The 20469-nt window shown below is 38.7% G+C and overlaps 1 protein-coding gene across 14 annotated transcripts in view; it reads right to left on the bottom strand.

The window, feature by feature from the left end:
* Positions 1-20469, bottom strand: part of MCTP1 (multiple C2 and transmembrane domain containing 1) — a 458878-nt gene that overhangs the window by 71191 nt on the left and 367218 nt on the right. For 11 of the 14 annotated variants that reach the window (XM_053911814.2, XM_053911815.2, XM_053911844.2 and 8 more), the window contains one exon: positions 18619-18738. The exons of the other annotated variants lie outside the window; for them this stretch is intronic. In XM_053911814.2, coding sequence (XP_053767789.1) covers positions 18619-18738 — 120 coding nt within the window. The remainder of the gene's footprint in view (positions 1-18618; positions 18739-20469) is intronic. 14 annotated transcript variants of the gene reach the window in all.

The following is a 20469-nucleotide window of genomic DNA, read 5'->3' as shown; positions in this document are numbered from 1 at the left end:
GGAGTAGTCGAAGCAGATGAGGGGAATAGGTGGACATTTGAAGAAAAAAACATTCTGATGCTAATTTGATTTTTCTTTTTCTTGTGCCTAGAATATTTTGAGGCCTGAGAACATTTTTAGGAAATCTAACTTTAAAAATGGAGCATGTTTTGAATATCAAAAATCATATAGTCAGAAAATTTCATTCTTTTTTCTTATACATAATAATGGTAAAAATATTTTTAATCTTTTTTTGTAAAGAATAATCACCTCACAAAAGACAATCTGTGTGGGTTTACATTTGAACTGGAAAGAATGTCTGTGGTGAATGGTGAATTGTGGCATAAAAGCCTGAATGAAAAGAATGTTCACGAAACCTCACACAAAACCTTCATAGCCATTTTATCATGGGCTTCCCACAATGTAACACAAGAGCTCTATGTTCTAGGAAACGCTGGCCTGGTCCACTTATCATTTGGGCTTTATGCAGTGTACTGTGTGCTTGCTAAATTAGTGCACAATGCATTTATAATATTTATAGTACCAACACTTAGTTAAATAACCTTTATGTAAGATTTATGTTGATTTTTTCATTTCTCATTTAATGGCAAATTATGAAGAGCATGTTTCATAAAGATAATTCTCCATTTAAATTCATCAGTCCATTAAATATTAAAATTATGTTTCTGACGCAATCGAGAACAAATTTGTCCAGCTTCAGTGATTATTTGTACTCATAAAAATTAGGCTTGATTAATAAAATTTAAATGCTTGATTAAGTTGACATTTTCATGTTCTATTCTGATTTATTAAAATTAGTCCCCGTGCCCCGGCCTGGTATGCTAGTGTGGGTTTACCTTTTACCTTCTCACAGTCGACATCCAGAGTGAGGCTTTTAGGACGAAGTATTTTGTCTTGGACTCAGTGGTGGCTTCGGGGAAACGCCCTGTTCTTGGCTCATAGTGCCACCAGCCTCTATGCATTGTGCATGGTGGAGATTTGTATAACAATAATCATGAGAAATATTTTTCACATATCTATGGATATGATCTGTAAAATGGCATACACTTATAATGTTCCTTATAGTTTTTACCACTTATAGTAGTAAAATTTAGTTACCAAGAACCCTTAGTCTGTAGAATATTGCTCAAATATCTTCATTTGCTTTTTCTATTGATAAAAATACATTAAATTTTTTTGTGGGGCTTCCAGATACATAGAAAAGGGATTATAGACAGACTGGAAACTTTTCTGTGGCAATATTGTTGTCTTTGTCTACAAACTCAAAATCTAGAACAACTAATAGCCATGTAAATCCATCCCCTCCAATAGTGCTTTCAAGGGAACAACTGTTCAGGAAAGGTAGTGACTTATACAATGTTTAAAGTCCCATTATGCCCACACTGGCTTGTCCTGTTTTATACAGGGTTGTGTGCTTAATGGTCATTTATTGGGCACTCACTGTATGCTTAGCACAGTATGTTAACTGGCTCTAACCCTCACAAGACCTCAGCCGGGTGGGCGTTACCAGCTTTTTAACTGGAGAGAAGGCTGAGGCTTAGGGGAATGAATACATTTGTATGGCTAACAGATGGAACGTGCGGAATTTAATCCCAGGTCTTTCTAGTTTCAGTTTGGTCTCTTAACCTCTACCGCCTGGAAAGGGGTGGTGGCAACATTCCTTTTAAATATGCTTTTGCTCTGGCCACAGGAGTGTAACTCATTTGGAAACTTTGTTTTGGTGAATGGCCTTTCATTTAAACATGCTACCAGAATACTTGACTATTTTTAAAATAAGTGATATGGTATAACGGTTATTTTATTTTTCTTGAATGCTGAAGTAAATTCCGAAACAGATGACAGAGAATGTCTTTGAAGGCCTGTTTAAGTTGGGTTGCCTGCGCACGCGGTTCCAGTGCTACACACAGGGCCGGCGGGGGGGCGGGGGAAGGCTTTCAAGCTGCATGCTCTTGATACCTGTGCCTCATGCAACACTTAAACAAATTATGAATACAAAACTCTCAGGATTATTGGACTCCTGATGATAGTTCTGATTTATAAACATTTTCCACACACACATAAAGACATATCATTTGGTTTGCAGTTTTAACGTATTAATGGAGGTCTTGCCGTTTCCTGACACCTTTCTGAACCCAGGGCAATAATTCTACACAAATATCGTATGAAACCAGGTGCCAACACTACTCATTACACAGGGTGTGGTGATCAACAGCAGTTAGGCAAACCAGTCATGGGGTCATGAGTCAACCTGAAGGTGCTTCTGTTGGCCCCACTTCCTACCTCCCTAACCACAGAGTTTCAAAGAGTTGTGGCTACCTACAAAGAGTAGCATGCAAAATCATTTAGAAAGAGAGAACAGGACATCACTAGAAATAGGTAGTAGAACACGTCCACCTTGAGAACTGAGACCAAAACTGTAGGTATCCTTTTTTCTCTTCTTTCCTAAGTCTCGCTCTTTAATTATAGAATGGACAAGATTGTAGGGGCAGATCTTTGGGAAGAACAGAGACAATAAAAAATTTTGGTTAACGCATGGATAAATGCTTGTTTTGGACACATTAGAGAACCATCTCGATGGTGAATTCTTTGGATCCATGGGAGGCTTTGAGGGGAGTTTAAGAAGCTGATTTTCCAAGGAGTTCCTGGGGCTCCAGGGGCCAACTGGGATTTAAATAAGAGACAATCAGCCATTTATGGGGCGAGATCTAAAGATTTCCTTCAAGGATGCCAGGATAATCTGTTGGGTGGGAAAGAAGTTGGGTTTCAGGGCAGAAACTGTCTGAAAGAATGAAGGGCATCTCTTTACCTCATTGCCTTCTCACATGGATCTTCAGAGAGCCTGGGCAAGGTGGGCGGGACTCAGGAAGATGCGGGGAAGGTGCACAAAAGTATAAGATTAACTATAAGCATCTTCTATGACAGCTCCCACTGACTTTAAATTCTAATTCTCTTTCCTGAGTCTTAATAGTCATAAAGCAAGAAGTTTATACTCCCATGAGGAAAATCTTTAGTACATTGACTTTTAAAAACAGAAGTGTTTATCTTCAGATCTTTCTCTATCTAAACTGACATGTCATGTACAGGTAACACTCATCATCTACCATTCTACGATTTTGTCTTTTCAATTTAAAGTTTAGCTGCAGTTTGAGACTGGAGTAAAATAACAGCCAATATACTGAAGACGTATTAAAGGCTACCATGGAGTTAGGTACTGGGTGAGAGGGACAGACTGAAGTGTGGAATGAGAGTTGGGGACAGATCGGTGATCCCTTTTCTTTATATGTGCAGCACACACACACATACGCAGGATGATCTAAGTGGCTTTTGGCTGCACACTCTGCATATTACACACAGACCCCCAACACTGCACCTATTCTAGTCCTGTATTCAATTTTGTTGTTTGTTTCCCTCGCTACAACCTGTGATGGGCAAGGACCAGGGCTTAATCAGTTTTGAACAACAGCTAGCACAGTGACTGTAAATGCTCAATCAATTTTTGTGGAATGGAAATAATTATGCATGAAACTTAGACCATTTTTTATTTGTAAAAAAAGATCAGACTAAAATATTTACTCACTCATCAAACATTTTTTGAGCAACTATTATGCTGCTCTGTCTGAGACATATTGCTCTGTGCTGGAATTACATACAGAAATGGAAGATATAATCACCAGAACAACCTCAGGCTGGTGGGGAAGACTAACAATGAGCTGATTATCAGAACACAGTAGTGGGATGTGGGATCTCAGGGGGTGAGTTCACTTAACCTCTTAGCGAGAGCATTGGCGGCAGTGTGCTGGTGGCAGGGAGTGAGTGTGAGAGAGGTCAGGAGTGGCTCCCCGGAGGAAGTGATAAAGACAGCTGGTGATTCTCCAGGCATATGTGTGTAAAATATTAAAGCCTTACTGGGTGGCAAAAGTACTCAAAATGCCTATTCTCTGACCCCAAAATTTTCTTCAAGGACTTTATCAGAGGACATTACTGGAGACCTGCTCAAAAATGTGCTTAGGATTATCTTTGCAGCAGTAGTTGAGGTGGCAAACACATTGAAAACAAACATTCCCGAGATGAGTGTTTAAGAAAAAGCACTCATGGGGTGAAAACTACGTAGCCATTAATAATCGTGTGGTTTTCCAGTGATATGAGGGATACTTCATATATGTTGCTGAATATAAAATGTAGGTATGTTAAGAGTGTTTAATGTGATTTAATTTTTGTAATAACAAAATATGCACGCCAAGCAAGCAGTCTACATTGTATTCATAAATACTGTATTTTTAAAGAACAGAGTAGAATGCATACAGAGAGTGTATTCACTATTTGGGGAACCACAAACATAGGTATTCTGTTCTGGATACTGCTGCGGCCGCCCCAGCCACCTTGGTCCTCCTTTCCTGAGGCCACGAACCCACCACCATTCCTCAAAATTCTCCTTTTTTTCAATGACAGAAGGCCTTTCCTTTACCTCTTCCCCTGTAGTGGGGCCTTAAACCCCATGGCTAACGGAAGCTAACACCTGCCCATGGAAGCCAACACGGTCCCCTAAAAGTTCACAGTGCAGGTCAAGGAGGAGCCAGGATAGCTGAGCCCTCATAAAGAAGTGTGCCCTGTCTTTGACAGACCCAGTGGCTGCACTGTCCATCCCTAGTGCCCACTTGGCTTCCAGGACTCCTCGCAACTGGTATAGCACATGCACCTCCACCAAGTTCAAGAGCCAGGGTGCGCTGCCCTTCCCTAGGCCGCCATGTCTGTCTCAATCACTGTCTCTTTAGAGGTTACCACCTTATCCTAGGCCTCAGTTCCCTATCTATCCTTCCTTCCCTACTTCCTACTGTGTCATACTGACCAAGTCTTTGCCTTCCTGGAGCCTGTGGAATAGGTGATTTGGAGGATTCTCCTGGGAGCCAGTCAGAACTGGGTTCAGGTCACACTGTGCTGTGTGAGCCTTTGCGAGTGACATAACCTATCTGAGTCTTGGATTCATGCTCTCCCAAGTGGTGAATGGTTGCTTTCAGGTAAAAGGGATGACAAAATAACATGGACATTGTCTGCTTCATTTCTGTGGCTCTCCCCATCTTCCTACTACCTCTGCATTTTACTCATTAAATATTCTGCACTCAGAAACAAACAAACAAACAAAAAACAAAACACACATACAAACAATCCTGCCAGGATACAGGTGAGGTAAAGCTGAGGCTATGGTTTGGATGGAGCTTGCTTATAGGGAATCTTCTATGCCACGCTTGAAGCTGTTGTGGAAAGACCAAAGTGGCAGAGGGAGGTAGAATTTTATTTCAGAACTATCATCTTCCTATAAGTCTTTAGGTAAGAATACCAGGAGCAATTTGGGGTAAAGTTGCCAGAAAAATATAGGACATCCAGTTAAATTGGAATTTCAGGTAAATAATGAATGACTATTATTTTAATACAAATATCCCATTGTTTATCTGAAATTCCAATTTAACTGGGAGTCTGTATTTTTATTTCCTAAAATTAGGTTTATAGGCAACCCTATCTTGGATACAAATTCAGGAGCTTCAGGGACTGGAATTTGAGGGAATTTAGAAAGGTAGAAGGCCCGGTCATTCACTGAGAGGAAGGAGATGGTGGCACGGTGGTGGTGTAGAATGGATAAAATATGGAAAGCCTGTTGGTCCGTGTCTAGAGACAGACGAGGCGGTGGTCAGCAGTGTGTGGGGAGACCCATCTGTACACTGAGCAGCTGGCATAGCTAAGCAGTCGGTGAACAGCTTTGAAAGGGGTCACAGGGGATGGACTTTTCTACTGACATCTGATTGGCTGTTGGTGTCTACTTCTTTATGCTAGTGAATTTGTTGGAAAACTAAAGGTCTTATTCTTTTCATGGTCCTCCTTACATTTTTTTGCAAGCTGGTGACCTTCTGAAAAAAAATGAGAAAATTGCTGTTGAAATAAGCAGGAAAGAGAAAAGAGTGATCATCCATTTTTAGATGTGTTTACAGGCTGCATGACTCAGTGCTGCTTCTGTTAAGAGCAAGGATGTGGTCTTTTTTGGTACTGAGATGCAAACACAGGAGGCTGTGGTCTATGGCACTTTCTGTGGATGACAAAGCCCTGGTGAAGAACGAGGGTCTGACTGTATGTACATCAAGGCACTTTACATACGGAGTCCTTTCCTCTCAGCTCAGCTTAGGCCAGTCTCTTTAGGTCCTGTTAGGAATATTTCACTTATTCAAGTTCATTTACTCAAATATTTCATCATGGATTTCTTTGCAACTAGGAACACTGGCTGAGAAAATAAGAAGTTTGATTTACAGGAACTCAGGTCAAACCATCAGATATTTCTTTAGTGACTTGTGTCTGGTGGACCATCTCATATTGTCCTATCAATGGCAACATTTAGGGAGGCAAATAAAATCCTTAAGGTGATGTCAGCAGCATGGCATGTGAGAAGACCTCTGGGTCGCCCCACTCCTTCGTGTTACAGCTAATTGCACAGCTATAACTCAACAGAGGATTCCCTGCTCCACACACAAATATGTGTAAGAGACCCATGCATTGAGACATCTGAAGGTGAGCATGTCAGAACAAGCAGGGGAGGTAGGATGGGGAAGGACAGAGACAGGAGCAGCAGACACAGTCCAGCACTCACAGTGGCCCTGTCAACTTGGTAGCCATAGAGAGTCAGATTGCAGCAATCATTTGGCAGGTCACGAAAAAGCAGAAGCAACATCCCAGCCTTAGTGGTCAGTGCACATTGTAGCTATATCCAGTGGAAAAGAACAAAGTCACAGATATGGGAACCTGCTTCCCTGCCCCCACCCATCCTGCCCCCTATCTATTGCAAGGGACGAACTTGGTAGAGGCTGCCACAATACCTCGGACACTATAGCATCACCGGGGGCTTCTGGTTGCAGGGAACAAGCATTGGGAACTCTGGCCTAGAGCCCCACCACCTGCACATCCAACCATGGGATGGTACCCTGTGACTAAGGTGATCCAGTCACAGAGGGGATGCCCACCTCTGGGAATATGGGGCATATTCAGTGTCCAAGGGGATATAGCTCCACCAAGATTCTAAAAGTCCCAGTAGTGAACACAGATTGCTCTATCCAGCAAAACTATCATTTAGAATGGAAGGGCAGATAAAGTGCTTCCCAGACAAGGTAAAGCTAAAGGAGTTCATCATCACCAAGCCATTGTTACATGAAATGTTAAAGGGACTTATTTGAGAAAAAGAAGATCAAAACTATGAACATTAATTAAAAAGCAACTATCAAATTCACAACTATCAACAACTGAATCTAAAAAAAAAAAAGCCCCCAAAACCAAAACCCAAACAGAACCTAAGCAAACAACCAGAACAGGAATAGAATCATAAGTATGGAGATCATTTGGAGAGTTAGCTGGGAGGGGGAAGGGGAAGAAGAGGGGAAAAGGTACAGAGATTAAAAAGCATAATTGGTAGAAAACAAAGACTTGCTCTACAGCACCATCTACTGGAAAACAAAGACAGACCTCTACTTATCATCCTGCTAAATTGTTAAAAAAACAAAAATCAGAACTTAAAAAAATACAATTTCAGTTCCTCAAATGCCCTGGCAGAGAAATAATCCGTCAAATACCAAGAATAACCAAGGTACCAAGGTAGCTCTGAAAGAAAATAAAAAGTCTCCAGGAAACAAACTCAAAGACTCAGGAGACCATGTTTTAAACGACTGAGAATTCAAGATTGCAGGTCTGAAATAACTCAACAAGATACAAGAAGATTCAGAAAGGCGGTTCAATGAGCTCAGGAATAAAATCAATGAACAAAAGAGATTTTTGTTCATTTCACTCTGTCAACAAGATTGAAACTATAAAAAAGAACCAAACAAAAATGCTGAAGCTGAAGAACTCAATAAATGAGTTGAAGAATGAACTAGAGAGCTTAGGAAACAGAGCAGGCCAGATGAAAGAATTCGTGATTTTGAAGATAGAAATCTAGAAATAACTCAGAAGAAGACAAAACTGAGAGTTTAAAAACTGAAAGAAGTCTATGCAAACTGGCTGACTCCATTAGAAAGAGCAATATAAGCATAATGGATATAACAAGGAAGAAGAGAGGGAGAAGGGAACAGGGAGCCTAGTCAAACAAATAATCGATGAGAACTTCCTGAAACTATGGAAAGAGCTGACAGAACATCTAATTATCTCAACACAAAAAGACCCTCTTCCAAACACATTATATTAAAATTGTCAAAAGTTAATGACAAAGAAAGAATCCTTAAGGCAGCCAGAAAAAAAAAAAAAGACTACAACCTATAAAGAAAATTCCATGAAATTATCATTGGATTTGGCAGCAAAAAAAATTACAAATCAGGAGAAAGTAGAATCAAATATGCAAAATACTAAAAGAGAAATCAACAGCTAAGAGCATATATCCAGCAAAGATATCCTTTAGATGTGAAGGAGAAATAAAGGCTTTCCAGACAAACAAGCTGAGGAAATTTACCACCATAAGACCTGAATTACAAGAAATGTTGAAAGGAAGTCTTCTGCCTGAAGAAAAAAGACAAAAGAATTTAAAACTGTAAGATGACAGACAGACAGTAACAGGAAACTAGAGCTCTATTTTGGAGTAAATATTAAACAATTATAACAAAGGTTACTGGGGGCAAAAGCAATAAAAAATACAATAGCTTCTGCAATTTGGAAACAAAGACAAGCATAAAAAAGGCTTAATTTGTGACAAGAAAGGGGAGGAGAAAAAGCACTGAACTTGCAGAGATGAATGGAGACAAGATGCAATCAGGAGAAGAAGGACTATTGTACATGTGAAACTTCTTTTTTGCATAACATAATGGTAATCACAAAGGAAAAATCTAGATCTGAGACATGTAACATAAAAAAATGAAACTGAGGAAAAAATCATGGAACACCACCAAACTAAAATAACACACGAAAACATAAGGGAAAAGAAACAATGGAGATACGGAACAACTAGAAAATAAAAGGTAAAAATGGCGTTAGGAAGTCCTCATATACAAATACTCACCCTAAGTGTAAATGGAGTCCCTCACCAATTAAAAGGCATGGAGTAGTGGGATGGACTAAAAAACAAGACTCAATTGTATGTTGCCTTTAGGAGATCCAACTCAGCTACAAAGGCTGAACCGTATGAGGCGGAACCGAAAAAAAACCCTGAGATTTATTTGTAAAAAATAGTGTACTTATTCTTAGATGTTTAAACTTCACTCACCTTCAAAGTACTCTCCATTTGATGCAACACACCTATTGAGCTTTTTCTCCCACTGCTCAAAACAGTTTTGAACGTGTTGATCTTGATGCTGTTCAGGGCTTCTGTCATTTTTTGTTTCACCTCTTCCACATCAGCAAATTGTCTCTCTTTGAAGACTTTTTTTCATCCAGGGAAACAAAAAATGTCGCTCAGGACAAGATCAGATAAATAGGGAGAGTGGAGCACAGGAGTAATGCTGTTTTGGCTTAAAAAACCACTGAACACTCAGCAAGGAGTGGGCAGGTGCACTCATAAATCACCCATTATGCAATGGGCAAAGATGTTGAAAGAGTCTTCAAAAAAAATTCCCTGAAGCTGAACGTAGCCTCTCACAACAACACCAGCTGGTACACTGATACAGATGGGCTCCTAGAACACTCATCTAGTGGGGGAAGCCTGTACCACATGAGGCCCACCCTCCAGAGATACTTCCTTTTTTTTCCTGGGTCTGCCCTTGTAGACTCAAAGTGAAGGGGTGGAAGATGATACTTCAAGAAAATCAAGTGTAGCTATGCTTATATTACACAAAATAGACTTCAAGATAAAAAAAAATAACAAAAGACAAGAATGGACACTTTATAGCGGTAAAGGAGATAGTTCATCAAGAAGACATAACACTTATCAACATACATGCACCGGACTTGGGAGCACCAAAATGTATGAAACAATTTTTGGCAGATCTAAAGGAGAAACTGAGAAACATACAATTATAGTAGGGTACCCCATTGACAGTAATGCACAGAGCAGCCACATAGAAACTCAACAGGAAATACACTAAATGACACATTAGACAAAATGGACATAATATTTACAGAGCTTCTCATCCCCAAACAATAGAATATACATTTTTCTCAGGTACATCTGGAAAATTCTCAAGAATAGGCCATATGTTGGGGCACAAGACAAGTTTCAATAAATTTAAGAAGATTGTAACCATGCCAAGCATATTTTGGACCATAAAGGTACGAAACAGGAAATTAACCACCAGAAGAACACTGAAAGAAAGCACAAGCATTTAGAGAGTAAACAATATGCTGCTGAACAACTGTTGAGTCAAATAAAAAAAAGAAGAGATTAAAAAATTCACAGAGGCAAACAAAAATGCCAATATGGCATATCAAAATTTGGGGGAGGCAGGGAAAGTGGTACTAAGAGGGGAGGAGTTTATAGCATTACAGGCCTACCTCAAGAAACAAGAAAAATCTCAAATAATCTAGCATTTCAACTTAAAGAACTAGAAACATAAGAACAAATGAAGCCCAAAGGAAGAATAAGAAGGAAATGAAAACTATAGCAGAATTACATGAAGCAGAGTACAAAAAGACAATAGAAAGATAATGAAACAAAAAGCTGGATCTTTGAAAAGATGAATAAAATTGACAAACCTCTGGCTAGACTCACCAAGGAAAAAAGAGAAATGACTCAAAATCAGTAATGAAATAGAAGTTGCAATGAACACTGCAGAAATACAAAGATCATAAAAGAATATCATGAACTATGCTACCCAAATTGACAACCTGGGAGATATGGACAAATTTGTAGAAATATATAACTTTCCTAGACTGAACCATGAAGAACCAGAAAACCTGAAGAGATTGGTCAACAGTAAGGAAATTAAAACAGCATTCTAAAACCTCCCCAAACACAAAAGCCCAGGACCTAATGGATTTACTAATAAATTCTATCACATATTCAAGGAAGATTTAATAACTATACTTCTTCAAAAAAATGGAAGAAGAGGGAATAGTTTCTAACTCATTTTATGAGGCTAACATCACCCTGATACCCAATCCAGGCAAAGACAACACACACACACACACACACACACACACACACACACACACAATTATGGGCCAATATCTCTGATGAGCATAGATGCAAAAATCCTCAACAACATACTAACAAACTGAATATAAAAATAAATTAAGAAGATAATACATCACAATCAAGTGGGGTTTTTTCTGGATGCAAGAATGCTCAACATTGCAAATCAATTAATGTGATATACCACATTAACAAAATAAATAAAAATTATACAATCACATCAATAGATGCAGTAAAAGCTTGACAAGATACAACACCCATTTATGATTAACACACTCCATAAAATTGGTAGAGAAGGTAAGTACCTCAACACATATGACAAACCTCAGCTAATATAAGACTCAACTGTGAAAACTGAAAGCTTTTCCTTTCAGATCAGGAATAAGACGATGCCCATCGTTATTCAGCATAATAATGGGAGTCCTAGCCAGAGCAATCAGGCAAGAGAAAGAAATAGAAGGCATCTAAATTGGGAATGAAGAAGTAAAACTGTCACTATTTGCAGATGACATAATTCTATACAGAGAAATCCTAAAGATTCTACCAAAAGACTGTTAGAGACAATAAGCAAATAAAGTTGCAGAATATAAAATCAATGTACAAAAATCTGTGCTCTTGCATACTACCAATGAAATGTTATTAAAACTGAAAACATCCATTTGCAATTGCAAGAAAAAAAGATAAAATACTTAGGAATAAACTTAACAAAGGAAAGGGAAGACCTGTACACTGAAAACTACAAGACATTGTTAAAAGAAATTAAAGAAGACACAAAGGAATGGAAAGATATTCCATGTTCATGAATTGGAAGAATTAACATAGTGAATATGGCCATATTACCCAAAGTAATATAAATATTTAGTGCAATCCCCATCAAAATTCCAATGGCATTTTTCAAAGAAATAAGACAAAAAATCCTCATATTTGTATGAAACTGCAAAAGACCCTGAATAGCTGTGGCAGTCCTGAGAAAAAGAACATAGCCAGAGGTATTGCACTCCCCGAGTTCAAGGCTACAATAATCAAAACAGTATGGCTTTGGCAGAAAAAAATGACACACAGACCAATGGAACCGAATTGAGAGTTCAGAAGTAAACCCACACATACATGGGCAACTAATTTTTGACAAAAGAGCCCAAAACCTACAACGTAGAAAGGAAAGCCTCTTCAATAAATGGTGCTGGGAACATTTGAAGCCACGTGCAAAAAAGTGAAACTACCCTGCTATCTGACACCATACACAAACATTAACTCAAAATGGTTTGAAGACTTGAATGTAAGTCCTGAAAATAATACAATATACAGAAGAAAATATAGGCACTAAACTTACGGACCCCAATCTCAGAGGGATTTTTGTAAACTTGACCCCAAATGTAAGTGAAGTAAAAGCAAAAACGAATGAACTGTGCTTCTGTGCAGCAAAATAAATCATCAACAAAATGAAACCCAGTGGGAGAAGATATTTACAAATGATACCTCTGACGGGGGGCTAATATCCAAAATATAATGAGGAACTCATACAACTCAAAAACAAAAACCAAACCATCTCATTAAAAAACGGGCAGAGGACCTGAACACATACTTTCCCAAGAAGACATCCAAATGGCCAACAGATACTCAACATGAAAAGACGCTCAACCTCAGTGGCTATAAGGGAACTGTGAATCAAAACCCCAGTTAGATTCCACCTCACACCTGTTAGAACGGCTACTATCAATAAGACAAGATATAACAAATACTAGAGAGAATGTTGAGAAAAGGGACACTTTGTATATTGTTGGTGGGAATATAAATTGGTGCACCCTCTATGGAAAACAGTATGGAGAGTCCTCAAAAAAATTAAGAATAGTGCTACCATATGACCCAGCAATCCCTCTTCTGGGTTTCTACTCAAATAAATTTGAAAACACTTATTCATAAACCTATACGTACCCTTATGCCCACTGCAGCATTATTCCCAATAGCCAAGGCTATTGGGGATGATTTGTGTCCTTTAATGGATGATTGGATAAAGATGTGGTACATATATACAATGAAATTCTACTCAGTCATAAAAACCCCAAATATTGCCATTTGCCACAACATGGATGCATCTTGAGAATAGCATGACAAGTGAAACAAGTCAGGAGGAAAAGGACAAGAACCATATGATTTCACTCATATGGGGGATATAAAACAGAAAGCAACAAATGAACAAACAAAAACACTCCTATACACACACACACAACAGCATGGTGGTTACCAGTGGGGAAGGGGAGGTGGAAGAAGGTAAAGGGGGTCAAAATATGGTGATGGAGGAAAACTAGAGTTTGGGTGCGGAGCACGGAATGCAACATACAGATGTATTACAGAATTGTGTACTTGACTTGTATGATGTTATTAACCAATGTTATCCTAATGTATTTAATTAAATTCAAAAAAGAAAACAATATTAACTGCTTACAAGCTGTATGCCTAGAGAGAAGGACTCTGGGCCTGATCAGACCCAACGAGAAACAATATTCGAACAGAGAAAAGAACCCCCAAAGTTTTTGCCATTTGAGGGAGCTAACAAACCTTTCAGCATTTATACTGAAGCATTTCAGCAAGCAGACTTTGGCTCAATTTGTGTCACAGTCAGATCCTGAGTCAGAAAGTGATTTCATTGATCTACTCTACTCTTCAGTCTTAATGCCTCCATTGATTAAGCAACTGAGATTATGTGGGAGGAATATCATAAAGTAAAAATGGATGTTCTTTTGAAGTGTAATTAAAAAATGCTGTTGAAGAGTTTTTGTATGTCAAAGACATTTAAAGACTTTCTCTAGTAATATAAAGGATTTTGAGCTTTACTTACTCCTCCCATGCTCAGCGGGGTGGATGGAAAGTAGTCCCCCAGGTCATGAAAGTTTTTGAAATTAATGGGGTCACCTGGGATCAAACAGCACTAGTTCTTGCAAGGTCAGTGGGTACCTCGTGAGGAACTTGAGGTTCCCTGGGATTCCATGTAGGGACCTGGGCACTGAAAAAGTGGTCCCTTGGGAAAGCCATGCCTAAGTGTGCACCATGGAAATAACCAGAGTTTCAGGGCACAGCAGCCCTGGGCTCACATCCCACTTACTCTGTGGACTTCATTATTTATCCTTTTTGATTATATCATTTGTAAAATGAGGATAAAGTCATGTAGAATAATTTTTGATACAGTTTTGGTGAAGAAAAGAAAGATGATGTCTTTAAAAGGCTTAGCAGAATACGGGCACATAAAAGTTGTTTTGTTTGATCATTATCTGCTCCATTTCCCTGAATGAGAGGTCAGGAGGTGGGGGCAGGAGGGATGAGAAAAATAAGCGTTTTCCTTCCATCAGTGTGCTTAAAGGTAGAGTGAGTGCTACTGGCTTTTCTGCAACTCAAGTGAGAAATTTGCTCTAAGGGTGCCCAGGGAGACCTAGGAGGTACCAAAACACAGCCCTAAGAGGAAATGTGACTGACCGGTGGTAAGGGGGGAAGAGCGCACAAACGTCAGACAGATTGACAGGTTTTAATGCCCACTCTGCCATGTTCTAACTGCATGCTGTTGGCTAAGCTATTTAACCTCTCTGCCCTGTTCCCTGGATGTAAAGTAGGGATAATGATCCCTGTCTCACAGAGGTGCAATAGACCACTGTCTGCTTGGCTAACCCATTTCTTTCATTCTCTGACACTGGATTCTCCTCTCTTGAGGAAGGGCTCTTGTAGCCATGCTTATTCCTCACGAGTATGTTCCCTTGCTTGTCATAAAGGAAGAGACCAGGGGTCACTTGACTTAGGAGCACCCAGCCCATTGGCTGGGCTGAACAATCAGCTTCTCTCTCCTGGGGGAGGACTAAATGACATGAAAAAAAGTGCTTAACATGGTGCGGTGCCCAAGGTGTCATGAGAGGTCAGTAGTAAGTAAAGACCACAGTAAAGGCCACTTCCTGGCCTCTGCTCTCCAACGTACAAAGTTTCAGTCCCCAGTAACTGCGATGTGAAAAGTGGCACAAGCCTCCCGGGTGGTGCAGGGGGCAGTTTCCCCCAGGTTTTGCAGTGATAGCTCAAATCGAGACACATTCCCATCTTACATCCCCTTCATGCCACGGACATTTCCGAATGCAGCAGTTTTTAACAGTTTTCTCGGGAAAAGCCTGACAATTCTCACGCGGGAGACTTTAATGTCATGATCGAACACACGCGGATTCAGATCTAGGGCTGCGCATTTTTAACAGGGCCTGCTAGGAAACACAAGAGGTGAAATACCGGTCCTAACCAGGCCTCTTTCTCACGGCCCTCAGAGTCTACAGCACTAGCCTCGGGAACGACTGTTTCCTTATTCTGCCCTCCACTGTCTCAGCTCATTAAGGGAAGCAAAAGGTGCTCAGCAAGGATCACATGTCATTTTTCTCATTAACTAGAACAGGCACCATGGTGGGAAAAAGATAGGGGGTTTCAGCTCCTGTGATCTTAAGTCTCCAAGAAAGGAAATGATCTCCTAAGTAAACAATAAACACACAAAGAAATCCTTTCCTATTTTAGTATTAATCTCAACTATCAATATGTTGAAGACAGAATTTTCACCCATCTATGCACTTTTCATCTTTCACAGTGTTTATTTTCTTTTCTCTTTTAACTCCTTACATAAGCAATATTTCCCTCTCTTGCTATACAAACCCGAAGGTCATTTTGATTTATTTTTTTTTATAATTTTCATCCTAATTGAATTTTCTCAGCTGAATGTACAGATGAGATTTTGTTTTTCATGACAGAAAATTCATTTATATTCATTTATTCATAATTCATATTCTCTTTCTCTCTCTACCCACACCCCTCCCTACCCCCTAAACAGAAAGTTTCATAGCTTGGAATCAGCCAACAGCATGATTAAAGCACTTCAGACATTCCCTAAAGTTTTCACACAAGCAGAAAAAATTCTGCATTGTTTTGTGAATACCAATACGGACTTAGGGCAAAACACTATTCTTCTAGTGCTATGCACTGTGCAGTAGTCACTTCAACACAGCGTGGTAGCTCCTACGAACGCTTTCCTTTAATTTATGTGTGCGTGTGTGTGGGAATATATATGTATAAAATGTGTGAGATATATATATATATACACACACACATATATATATATACATATATAATTTGTAACCAGCAAAGTATAACAGCATAAACCAGCTTTCTTTTCAAAAGGAGCAACCAGTTCAAATGCACAGCTGGGTATGGCAGAAAACACAATTAGACAAATTGGATTTAAGAGTTACATAAGGTCTCAACTGAGCCAGTGAATGAGAAGCTGAATAAAACGTTGTGATTGCCGCTCTGGTGTCTCGAAAGAACAGACTATGTGGCTATGTGTGTTTTGGGCAAAGAAAAGGCAATTACTGGGAGTTAGAGAGTATAGCTGGCATTCCATGGAAGTTAGACTACGCAGTGTTTCACAGAGGGCTGTGCTGGGAATAAAATGTCCACAGCTTAAAGGGGGTATCTGTTACAGAGGCGCCTAAAAGCCCTCTCTAACAGACTCCCCCTTTGGATTTGGCAAATACTATTTTGAAGTTATATTTTTTGGAAAAAAAGGAAGTAGAAAAAATTACATAATATGTAAGTTTTCAATAGGTTTATAAAAACTGTTAGAGAATATTAAGTACAAGGGAATACATTATATATTATTTCCCCTCTAGAAGTGAACCTTTTCAGTTAAAGCAGGCATATTCTGAAGAAGATAACAAGTCTATAGTTTCAAAATTTTTCACTAAGAATACTCAAACCAATGACTAAATATTGAAGATAAGCACCCTTATAGGATTAGAAATCTGAAACTAAATTACCACTTTTTGCTATTTGCAAATAATCTTATTTGCAAATTTGTCTCAAGGCAACTGAATGAAAAGCAGATATTCTTATCTCTCAAAAATCTCCCTGAAATAAATGGCACAAAAAAGCAATTGTCTGAGAGAGTCCTATTTTCTTAAGGAAAACGTCTTGTATTAATTGACACAAGCACCTATGAGTCCCCACGACACTAATGCGTATGGCATTTGGGCTTGTCTCTCAGTGTGCAATTTAAAAACACAGCCATGAAATCCTTGCCAACAATAATAACTTCTTATGTGTTGATGCTGTCTGACCACTAAAACCTCCTATTCGCAATCTCACATTTAGCTTGTTAAACCTTACAAAAAATGTTTTGAACATCTCTAATTTGCAAAGTGTGTGCTAGAGACAGTGGCAAGGACAAAGGCAAGCAGAGTGCCCCGCCTCAATTTATGGTCCAGCGAGCGAGACAGGAGGGTTTGTTGGCAACTTCGCCACATACTCGATAGTTGTACATCAGGATTTTTCTTTTATTTTCATGATAAAGCCAATTATTAAGAGTGTATTTTGTTTGTCTTACCATTTGCAGTGTATTCTGCTAGTGTTATTTAAAAGGGAAATTCTTTTATGTCACAGGTATGTCTTGTACAACTATTATGGTGTTAACTATTATAACAAAGTATTATGTAAAAGTTATTAAGCTGATGATCAAATAATTGTTTCTGCATTATTATGGCAAAAAGTCCTGATTATAAATCAAATGAAGACCTTTAATGGCAAGCAAAAAAAAAAAATTCCATACAATCTGATGGGGACATATAACTGCCAAGGTTTCTCATGTTTGACAAAACTTTAAATTCTTGTCAACAGCTGCCTATAGAGTTATCAAATTGCAAATGTCCTATCTGGAGAAGTAACCCCCCTCCCACTTATTTATAGATGAGAAAGCTTTCTGAAGTTGGATGTTTGCTAAGGGTAGAGTTGTTGAGATAATCTAAGAGGAATCAAGGTTGGTAGAAGAACAAAAAGTGTGACTGTTCTCTGGCTAGCTACTGCCTCTCAGTCTACCCCTCTTTTAGAGAGACAGAAGGTGGTCTCATACATCCTAAAAACTTTCAGAAATGCCAGAGAGAGCAAGGGTTCCGTATAACTTCCCCTAGGTTAAATGGAAGCTCTTTATCCTGGAGCAGGTATCCTAATACACCCCTGACACAGAGAAGAATATTTGCTGTAGTTTGTTGAATGTTTATTGAATTAAGGTACTTTACACACTTTTTCAGGCCAGCAACCATCATCAATCCTACCTTTGATCTAATGATAGCCCACAGAGAAAGGTCTTAAATAAAATACATTGCATTCGGTCTGGTCATTAATAATTTTGTGATATTATGTTTTAATTCAGAATTCATTAAGTCAAAATACAAATAAAGACAATGAAAGAAACAATCATTTGGAATAAACCATTTATAATTAAAAATTGTAGTTCGTACTTTGATGTTCTCCCAATTTTAGTTGCTACCAAGATGAGTAATGTCAGAAATAACAAATACTTTCTACTGTGTTAGAACCACGGAGATGTTAGTTTTGAACTGATTAAACTTTTCTCCGAACCTGAATTTTATAGACAGAATTTCTGGTGTGGAAAACCAAATTCAATGTTGATCTTGTCAGAGGGACTAGACATAAGAACAAACACACAGACAAACAAGAAAAGAGAGACTTACTGTATCACGTTGCCTGTTATCTTTCCCTGATATTATCAAGAAGTAGTTCCATGTCAATAGTAACAACAAAACCAGTGGTATCATGTAGAGCTCAAAGTTCCAGACAACAAAGAGAAAGAGCTGGAGGAGAGAGAAGAGAGAAAAAAAGATGAGTCAACTCTAAATTTCATTAAATGGACTCTCTTATCCATACTCCACTTCAAAAAACACAAAACGAAATGCTTCAAAACAAAAGATTTATCTTGAAAAGAAAACCTTGAAACTTGTTAGGCATTTTTATAAAAGTACGAGTGAGCCCTGGAAAGTCACAAAGAAGAGTTTTATTTTGTTTAATTTCTGTGAAGGAAAAACTGATATCATTGCACTGTCAATGAGGCAATTTTAATTTTTCTCCTTTAGTGAAATGAGTGTGAGTTGAACAAAATACAGTTTTAAAAAAGAGGCAGCAAAATGAGTTTCACTACATTGTCAGAAATAGCCAGTCTGTCTGCCTTGATAATAAAGAATGAATCACTACTTAATATTAGGGACTTTCTAAAAAATCTCACTTGGATGACACAATGAAACAAGCATAATAGGCAGATGAAAGCACCAACTCTATACAAGAGAGCCTCGGAAATTTCACATTACGAATAAAAGCACTGCTAGCAACACATGTAGAAAAGATTGGCTTAACACTGAGCACTAACCACAGAAATCAAAAAGCTATTTCAAAAAAATTTTCCGGTGTCTATTTCTATTATCTTTTTAAAAATACCTACTTCTCTAAGTATAGACATGATTTTTTTAATTGTGAGACAACTATTAGATTAAGAAATCACCTAGGTGGGCAGAATGAGCCATTCTAAGAGCATCAGTATTGTAAATAACTAGCATTGGATATAAAGTGTGACTCTCCCACACCCCCTGACCAGACTCTTACAATCCTGGACAGATCATTGAGATTTTCTGGGTCTGTGGCAGCGGCTGCTAAATTAAGAGCATGTTAAGTCATATGATAGTTAAAAGACAGATTCTACTCCTGAGGCTCACTAGTCCTGTAAACTTTTGGTACCACACATATTTTCCCTTCGGTTTCTTCCTCTGTATAACGGGGGCAATATTAGTATCTACCCGAGACTTTGTGAGAATTAAACAGCTGAAACATTGTAAGGATTTAAACACTGCTTAGCATCCAGTAAATGCTCAAAACATATCATGGTGTAAATGATATCAATACCTTAAAAAACTCAGAAAGTTAATTATTGACTAAGATCTTCAGGTAATGCATATTTTAATAGTGAAAACTAGAAAGTCATCTGCCTGCTAGGATTTAACTGAACCATAGTATAACTGGGAATCTGAGCCAGCTGGTAACACAAACACCTTACATTTGACAGACCAGACGAGTTAGGAGCTTTACCCTAAGTCGCTAGTGTTGGGAACGGCAGCATGGGCCACTTGCAGCCTTCTTGATAAACCTCAGCCAAGTCTACGGGGTATTCAAATGGCAGAGAAAATAAAACTGTGCGGAGTGCTTCTGAGCCTTAGAAAGTCATTCTGCCTCACTGTTTTAATTTCTAAACAGAGGCCTACAGATCAAATTACTTCTAACATACTTTCTCTAATATTTAAAATGATATTATGATATTACTGTACCATTAGGACTTTTTAAAATGTGACAGTAAATTTTGAAAATTGTATATTTTACTGAATTACTTGATGTTTATAACCCAGATAGACACCAAAAGCATAAGTAATGGTTAAGGGACCCAAGAAACGAATTGTGGACAGAATGACATGGTAACTATAGACTCAAGTTCCTGGGGGGACAAATCTCAACACACCTGTGCATCACACATGGGCCGTATC

This window comes from Desmodus rotundus, chromosome 1, assembly GCF_022682495.2.
Source record: "Desmodus rotundus isolate HL8 chromosome 1, HLdesRot8A.1, whole genome shotgun sequence".
Taxonomy (NCBI): domain Eukaryota; kingdom Metazoa; phylum Chordata; class Mammalia; order Chiroptera; family Phyllostomidae; genus Desmodus; species Desmodus rotundus.
The sequence above is the reverse complement of the archived record's forward strand: the minus strand, read 5'-3'. Positions and strand labels throughout refer to the sequence as shown.